The 9,602-nt window shown below is 38.3% G+C and overlaps 1 protein-coding gene across 1 annotated transcript in view; it reads left to right on the forward strand.

The window, feature by feature from the left end:
* Positions 1-9,065, forward strand: part of ITGA9 (integrin subunit alpha 9) — a 218,071-nt gene extending 209,006 nt beyond the window's left edge. Inside the window, exon 28 of the mRNA XM_021546471.4 lies at positions 8,822-9,065. Coding sequence (XP_021402146.3) covers positions 8,822-8,920 — 99 coding nt within the window. The 3' untranslated portion in view covers positions 8,921-9,065. The remainder of the gene's footprint in view (positions 1-8,821) is intronic.
* Positions 9,066-9,602: the final 537 nt, after the last annotated feature.

The following is a 9,602-nucleotide window of genomic DNA, read 5'->3' on the forward strand; positions in this document are numbered from 1 at the left end:
ATCACATTACTTTCTTGCACTTGTTTCATTGAGCAAATGAGAACCTACATTATAAGAAAGTTGAGGGATTTGCCTCTCAAAAAATCAATGAAAGACCCAATAATCGAAGCCAGACCTCCTGAGTGCTCATGAGCTGACTTTAGTTACACTATCATCCTTCCTCCAAAATGCACATTTTCTCCTTTAACTATAGACAAGACACATTGCTCCTCTCCAAACATGCCTCTTCCTCACATGGTGACACAGGATTGACAGTTTGACAGTTCTTGGTGGAAAAGCTGATATAAATATCTGTTCATGACCTGTTTGTACTGTGGCAAACATTTTTTAATTGGGACAAAGGACACACTGCATCCTCTTGAAACTGATGGCTTGTCAGAATCATGCAGGCCTATGCAAACCCAAATGCAAAGTGTTTTTACCTGCCTTCTTGGTGGTGATAAAATGAGATGCATTTAGAGATGCATTATGAGATGCATAATAACCAGTGATCAGTCTCTACATGGCAAAATACTCCATGCTTCTAATTTCAGCAGCACTGCTTTGCAGATGTTGGGAGTGTTCCTCTGCCGACTGGTGGCATCTTAATGGTGTGGGATTCCTGGCCCTACTCTGACCCATGATTAGCTACATATTTTTCTAGCTGTGGAACTGTTTACATGAAGGGAGACGTACCCAAGTAGCGCACACCAAAAGAGATGTGTAAGTTGATTGTGAATGGCTTGGGACATCCACCTAGATTAGCAATGTGGCAGTAAAATATTAATTATGTAAATACAGACTATTCATCAGGTTTGACTGGACACTGCTTATATTAGATAAAGAAATTGTGTACCAGAGGAAAGACAGCTTGTAGTCGACTAAGGCACTGAACCCAAAGTATGTTGTCAAAGCCTTATTCCATGGGAGATTTCTTCAGTGGTTCTTATGTTTTATTTCTTACCTCTTGGTTAATACTTACTTTGCTCTCTTTTTTTTTTACATGTTGGCTTTTTTTTTACTTGTTGGCATATTGTGCCAACTCTTATCAATAGAGTAATAGACTAATATTGTTAAAAATCAGCACTTTTCTGTGAAGTTTAACACACCGTATGCACTAGAGAAACCTAATTAAAAACTAAGAGATGGCAAAACCTTCTGATCCAGTTTTGATATCTGTTTGATTATTGTTGTTCACAAACTTCTATTCCTAACTCAGTTATAGTCTTGAAGCACTACCATAATTAAGACATAATGTTTTTACAGCAGTATGTGACTGTTACAGTTTTTTCTTGTTTCCTAACTATTTACATTAATGGGAAAAAACTTTTAAAAATGCAAAATATAACCATTCTTCTACATTCCATGTTTCAAGGTATTTTTCTTTTTATTTGATTGGGAGAATAAACCATGTTGGGCATGATAAAAACACTTCAGAAATTTACCTAACAGTGAATAAAATAAAAGCAGATATTGCTTGCCTTCTGATCAGCTTTGTTTTTTTCCCAACTGCAAATTAAATTTTATTTTGTAATCTCAACACTCTTCAGACATATTTATAATTCACATCCTAGAGAGATAGCCACAGTTTCATACTTCAGGATGTGTTGGGTAAGTGCTTATACTTTTGGAGTTTTAGAAAATACAAGATCTAGCTATTCAGCCTTTGGATATGCAGAAAGTAGCAGCAGAGAAAAAACTCAACAAGATAATGCATTATTGTGATGACAATTCAACTTGAAATAATTTTTGACTGCAGTTTTCTGTTTTTGTGGGTGCTTGAAGAATGCTATTCTATGTGAGTGTTGTTAGATATGATTTACTTGGGATTGAAGGGATTTAAAATTTGGCATGGTAGTTAAAGGGAGTTGTGTATGCTAAAGACTTTTAATACCCGTGTTTGAATAGAGGACTTGACTGTGCTGTCACATGGCAAGAAATAACTTCACAATAACAGGTGTAATTTCCTATCTCAGACTAACAGTTTTTGTGTTGCTCTATTATTCAGTATTGCCAGAAACATGCTTTCTTCTCAATGTATACTGTAGATGGCAGTAAGGTTGTGCTACAAAAGAGTACATGGGCTGGAATAACTAAATCAAAGATGTGTGTAAAAACCTATGGATGGTTTTAGGTTTTGAAGTGACAAAAATAACCAGTCCTTCTAGAGGTGTTTCAAGAAGTATTAGAGCTGCTATAAGTAGGTGGTTTAGATTCAAAACCTGAGGCCACCCATGGGTTTTACACACATCCTTTAATTTAGTTATTGTAGCCTATCTATCTTTTTCTCATTTCCTGTGTTGTCTGTAATGGATGATGCCTCCTCTTCCCTTATATCCCTTCAGCTTTCCACAGCTTTCCACAGCGTTCCACAATCTCTCTTTGCCTCCTGTAAATGCACTCTCCTGTTGCTCTTCTTCTCATGAGGGCCTTCCCCAGGCAGAGGCTTACTGATCAGAGCTTTCCTTGGCTGGGGATGTGTGAGCTCACAGACTCCCTGCTGGGGCCACAGTTCTGGAGCGGGGTATTTCTTTGCTCTATACATATATACATATATATATATATATATATATATATATATATATATATATATATATACACACACACATATATATGTATATATGTATAAATATATATATATATATATATATATATATATACACACATATACATATAATGCATGTGTGCACATACATATATATGGAAAGCAAAATTTGGGAGAAATTAACAATATTAGAGACTCATTGCCTATGGAACAAGTGTTAGCAACCACTGGTCCACTGTAAACACCCATTCTACAAACATTCTACAAATGAGATCACAGCAATATTCCTGTTAAAGATGAGGATCTCTGTCTTTCTTGCTTGAAATTCAAGACTGAGTCCCAGCAGTGCTTCCCTCAATGGGTTTTTTCAGTTCTCTTAATGGTTTTGCATTAGCCATGGAAAAGGGACCTGCTCTCACTTCAGCCCCAGTGATAAAAGAGCCGGTATATATTCAACTCTGTGTTGTATCAACTCTCCTGCTTTGTTCCAGTTGTCTGCCTCCTTATTACCCATCACTGTATGTTAAATTCACTTGTCCTCTCTAGCTTGACAAAGGTACTTACCAGCCTTCCCCATATGGTGAATACTGCTGTCCTTCTTGAATGAAATAAGTTAATTGTAAGGAGATGGATATGTGGTCTTTTGTGAGACAATAATTATGTTGTGATTTCTTCATGACAATTAAAAAAAAAACCAACTTATTTTGGGAAATGGTAGGGATTTTATTATTTACATTAAATGTAAATATATGTCACTAAAGAACAGTATCACATAACAAAGAAAGTCCTTGTCTCTGAAGGGTGGGAAATGTATCTAATCCCTCACCATAATTTTTGAAAACATTAAAAAAAAAACCCTTAATGTCAAATTTCTCTTTTTGCTTGCACTTAAGTCCTCTACATAAGTTTACAGTATCCACATCATTTACAGCAAATAAACATAATTCTTCATAGTGGAATCACCTCTAGATGTAGGGTTTTATGTTTTATTAATATTTATTACAGTTTTAGCTCACTTTTTATCCCTACCAGAGAGTTATATGACAGCATTCTTTATCCAAAAAAGAAAGTAGTAAAATACCAAAACCCTACTCGACAACTTTTAAAGACAATTCCTGAAGCACATGTTCAGAAACAGACATTTTTTATAAAAATATCAGTGGGAAAGAGTTGAGATTTGTTTGTTTGGCTCTCAAGGAAATTAAAAAGCCTTTCTATAACTTTGATTATAACTTCAAGAGAAAGTTTCACTGTACCAAGGACGTGGTTGCAGGAAAGATGAAAACCTTAAGAATTTAAAATCTGTTTTTAAAACTAGAAATTGTACTTCTCTTGGCAGTTTTCTTTTCAAATGCATAGAACATGCAGGTTCTGTTACATACATTGATAATACAAAGAAAGCCACCCACATTTTCATAACATCTGCTCCCTGAGCATGTGTAAGTTGTAGCAGCAGTGAATAAATTAAGTACCCATGATTAATACAGCTGGAGCAGAACAGAAAAGTACTAGGCTCTTACAATTTTTTTATCTAAATAATAATTCGCTTGCATTTTAGACTGAAAATCTAGAGAAACTTCTGATATTCAGTTGTAGTCTCCACTAAGCTGAATTCTGTTTGCATCACTGGTGAACTTTCACGTGATTTTACGATGATGCAGTCTTGAGCATGTCTTCTCAAACTAAATTCTTTGCACTGGTATAGCTTGTAGGTCTAAGTACAAAAATTACTAGTAATTATATTTTTCTGCAAAAATTACTAGTAATGATATTTTTTTCTAGATCTCATCTCTAGAGTAAGTTTGAAGAGTTGGGAATTAGAGAAACTCCTCTCCAATTCTCTATTTGTAAATCCTTTCATACAGTGTTCTGAAAGAGGCTAGGAAGCAAGAAAATTCAATAGAGTCACTTCTGTGAGTTGATTTTTCAGAACAGAACCACCATTATCCATGCATTTGAACATACATTCCATTTCAGTCTGGATGAATGCATGGTAAATTGTGGGAACCTGGACTCCAGCTCATACTGAAGGTCCAGCATGTCCTTCACAGCAGCACTCAGTGGTGGGTGAGGGTCACAGAGTCAGGTTGGTGCAGTGTTGTTGATGATGCACTGTGTGGCTGTGATTGGTATGTTGTTCTTCCACCCTCAGCAGTCCCACAGCAGAAGGGTCCTTTGAGACACCAGACAAGGTATTCAGTTGTGTAATTTCCTCTGTCTCCACAGCACCTATCCCAAAAGCCCAACAATGCCCTTTTGAGTCCTTGAAATAGCCTCTCCTGAGTTAATCTTTGCCAAGGGTGCATGGGGTCTCTGGGCAAATCAGAATGGGGTGATTTTGCCATTCATTCCAAATCAGGCTCACCTCAGGTTCCAGTTCTGTTAGCTGTTGGGACCCCTCTGTCACCCCAAAAATAGAGATAGATCATGCCCCTACAGATCTTGATGGTATCAGGGTACATTGTGTGCCAGTGTCAACTAAAGCCTTATTACTCTTGTAGGTCTGATGTTCCAGGCCATGGGATCCACACAATCCAATAGATCTGATTCTCCCTCTCTTCCACATGGCTGGAGGCAGGGCCCCTGTAGTTCTGGTCATGGCAGTCATTGCTCAGTTCTTGCAAGCATGAACTGGAGATCTCTTCAAGAGGATCAGAAATAACATTCAGCCTTTCCATTCTGTCTGAAGACTTACCCAGGGATGAGCTGGACTATTCTTGAAGAATTTCTGTTGGTGATTGTTCTTCCTCTCAATTCATTTACTCCTGCTGTTAGGCAGAGGTGGGTTTTCCATCCCACTTTCTCATGTCCTCTCTGTGGTCATGAAGGTAAAACTGCAGGTCACCTCATGGTGTGTCCCCTCTCTCCAGCAGAGGGGTACATGCTCTCAGTAGCAGAGATTCTGGTCCATACTGGCAGGGGCATGGGACATTTTCTCTCTAGGTTGCTTGAGTCTTTCAAGCCTGTCCGCAGTCTTGTTCAGTCTTTTCACTGTCGAGGCACAGGTCAGTAGGGAGGAAAAAAGGACTTCATATTGTCAAAGTTGGGTTGCCACCTGAAGCAGGGTTTCTTCTTCTTTCATTGACATCAGTGCCAAAGGGTTGGTGTATGATGATGGCATACTCCCTAGAAACTTCTGTCACATGGATTGTGTATACTGGATCTGATCTGGATCTACAGGGGACTGTTTGTTATTTCAGTCCCTATAGATTGCCTCCAGCACAGCTAATTCTTTCAGGTCCTGGATACCTTTCTCCATAGCATTCCACTTGTCTCAGTGAACTATTAGGTCATCCATGAGAGAATACTGTTCCCTCAAGCTTGGCAGATGTTGCCTCCAGGGGCTGAGAGTTTCTGTCCTCTTTCCGATCCCCTTGCCAATGCCTACATCCTGGAACAGGGATCCCAATTGCTTGGCTTCACTACATCTTGTTTCATCTTGCTTCATCTTGCATGTTGTAATACCCCAGCATCAGAACAGGCAGGTCACAAGAGCTCTCCTGACTGGTGGCTGAAATGTGTTTGCATATCTTGCAGCTCACCTGAGGGTAGGGATCAGGTGATTCTCTCTGGCCCTGCTTCTTCCTCCTGTTGTGAGTGCCTTAATCCTCTTTAACCCTCACTAAGTGAACTAAATTTGTCTTGAATTTCTTTATAGGTGCACCTGCTACCAGCATGAGTTGTTCATCTGGTTCAAGATGCAGTTTGAGTGGCCTCAGTGCCTGTGGGTCTGTTTTCTTTTTCTTCCTCCTGAGGGTGCTGTCTAGTACAGAGCACTGTCCAATAAATAGTAGCCAGGGCCCAGCACATTGCAATAAATTGCACATCTCTGGAATTGCCACAGCATTCTCCTTGCAAATATTCTGTCTCTTTATTTGGGTCCTGTAGTATTTCAGCAATGAACTCTCAAGTCTTTGAAGTAGATTCCTGCAACAACTGGGCATTTTTCTCTCACATTCCCTGCCACTCATCACTATCCACCATCAGGTCATATCCCTGAAAGATCATGTTAAAAGTCTATTATTTAATTCTGCACTAGGGAGACCTGGTAGACTTAGCAACAACAGCATGCATTCCTTAACATCCAAAGGGAATTCAAAATTCTACAAAGCTGTTGTACAGGCCTGATGAAGGAAATGGGGTAAAAAGCTGGAGAAAGTCATTCTTCCCTTCTCCTCCAACAGACTGGATACAATTTTTACTGGACTACCAAATAGTGCACCTGAGGCAAGGGTAGGATAACAACATTGAATACAAACCCCAAATGACCATCATTTACATGTCATCATGTGATAAACTGTTATCACACAGTGCATCAACAAATTCCGATCCTTCTCCCTTCTCTGAAATAGAGCACTGCAAGGAAGACATACAGGAGTAGATATAGGGTTAAGTATCACAATCACATGAACAGATCAAGCAACATTGTAGCCAGGGGCTCTGTACCTCACACAACAAATACTTAGATGAAGTTTGTTTCCAGCCTGCTCTGGGCAGATCTGTTGTTACCATAACCTTTGTGACCCACTTGGCACCAAATTAGGCTGTTATGCTTTAGGAATTGTATTTTTGAATTTGGTGTTCCCACAGAAACATGCCAAACTCCCCTTAGGTGGGATGGAGAGGAGAATTGGAGGTACAAAATGGGAAGATCATGGGTTGTGGTAAGAATAATTTACTGGAAACAGCAATGAGATAAGAAAACAAATAGTAACAGCAACAATATTAATAATGAAAGAGTAGAAAAGAGTGATTCACATAAAAAATGCTACTGAGCCTGACTCAACTGCAGCCACATTACCTGGACTATGCCCTCTGGCTCGGAACCAGCATTACCCCACTGTTCCCTCCACTTTGCTTTCTTGACCAGAAGGAACCCCTTCCCCTGGAAGAGACTCCCCCCACCCCTGGCAATGACATGAGATTGTGTAGAATAATCTCCAGATTCTAGCCATGCCCCCTCTGGCTACTGCAGAAATTATCCCTGTCTGGCTGGAACTAGCAGAGTAAGTATGTATGTAATGTATACCTATGCTCCTAGCAGAGTACACTTATCTCTAGATTAATAGCATATCCCATTTACCAAAAGAGAGGGGCTTGTTAGACTGTGCTACAGCTTCTATGTCCTTTGCACAGAAGGCAAGAGGCAGAGATAAGGATTAATGATAGGATGGTGTGTGTGTAGTCTCATGCTGCTGTGAATTCAGGATGTAATTTGAGGCACAGGCAAGAACTTAGACTTTAGGAAGATGTGTTGGGGAAGCCCCCTTGACAGATTGAATATGCTGCCTTTTAGACCCCTGTGAATTAAAATGCACTTGAAGAAAATTAAAGTTGTTGAAAACTGAAACTACGTCAAATTTAACTGAATTTTAGTAATGACAAACAACACAAAATATTCCTACGCACAGGCAATTTGGGGATAAAGGGTGGCAATAACTAGTTGATAAAAGAAGACTAAAACATCATGTTTTACACAGCAGGAGTAAGAAAACAGGTTTAGAATGGTGGGAATTACATAAATGTTTAATTATATTGAGCAGAATATTTATTCAGTGATCTCAACAGTGTATTGCTAAGTTTGAGGAGTTATTCTTGAATGCTTACCAAAGTCTGTTATTAAAATAATGTTTATCTGAGAGACTGAAAGAAACAGAGATATGAGAAATTTTATCCAAACTGAGATGAAAACCAGTTGCATTTCTTTAAGTACAATGGTTTAGGAAACAAGAAGATATGCAAAAGTAACTATCAGTGATTGTAGCTGAAACTGAGAAGTGGGAGATGGGTGACTGCACTGTATTGCTTTGGTCCCTCTTGTTTTATGTGGTTATAGACACTGACAGTACTGTTCATAAAATTCAGTCAGCATTTACTTAAGACCCAAAAGTTAGCCTCATTTTAGGTTCAGCTGTAAATTTAGCATTAGTTTCTATTTTAAACCAAAAAACCTTTATCTGGCTCTGCTGGTCTGTATGTATTAGAAATACTTAATTTTTTGTTTTGTTTTGTTTTGTTTTTTTTATTTTTTTTAGCTCATGCTTCATATAAGAGGATTCTTACCTCAGAGTAGTTCATCTATAAGGAGCAGAGTTCTTGTGAAGATATAGGACCTGGTCTGATCTCATTTATATTGATGTAAATAAGGAGATAAGATTTTGGATTGGCACTTGGAGGAATTAAATGCTAATTTCTGGGCTAGTTCTTTCTGCATGAAGTATCTGTCATTAAACCACCAAAGAAAGTTTCAATTTAATGATTTAATAACTTACCACTGTCATCTCTTCTGATTTGCAGATGGGCTTCTTCCGCCGGAGGTACAAAGAAATTATTGAGGCTGAAAAGAGCAGAAAGGAGAATGAAGATAGTTGGAACTGGGTCCAGAAAAATCAGTAAACTGCCCATGAAAACAAACCTGCCCAGTCATGTGACATGCACTCACTAGTCTATAGGTCCTGCTCTCGTATCTTCCATATGTGGAAGAAGGAATCTTCTCCAGATTTTTTGGAGACCCCATTGATACTGTGTCTTTATTACTCCAAAAAGCTAGGGAACATATCCTGAGGCAACCACTGCAGCCATGTCAGGTGACTGGAGCAATTCACACTTCATTTAAGCATTGAACTTTGGTAACCAAGCTGCAGTGCAGAGCAATATTTATGAATCCAACTATGTAGTATGCCCTCAGGGGAAGACTTTTACCTAAGAATATTTTTTATAAATACAAGCTTTTTATATTGAGTATTTCTTTATATTTGTATCAATGTTTTATAATTTCTATTGAATAGCTATATAGTTCACTCAAGCACTGATATCTGCCTAAATCTTCGGAAATACATACATATATATATATATATAAATTCTATTGTACTTTTAAATGTCAATGCAAGACAGAAAAGAGAGATTTGCAGATAAAAGTAGCTGAAATTCTCATATGCTTAATTCACAATGCTTGGTAATATCATATATAGATAATTTAATGGAAATAAGTCAAAATCTTTTTAGTGTCTCCTTCTTTAAGTTAAATTTGGTATTTGATTTATAAGCTACAGAACCTAAAGTATTTCACAGTTGTGAT

The sequence above is a fragment of the Lonchura striata genome, chromosome 2, assembly GCF_050655825.1.
Source record: "Lonchura striata isolate lonStrDom1 chromosome 2, ASM5065582v1, whole genome shotgun sequence".
Taxonomy (NCBI): Eukaryota; Metazoa; Chordata; class Aves; order Passeriformes; family Estrildidae; genus Lonchura; species Lonchura striata.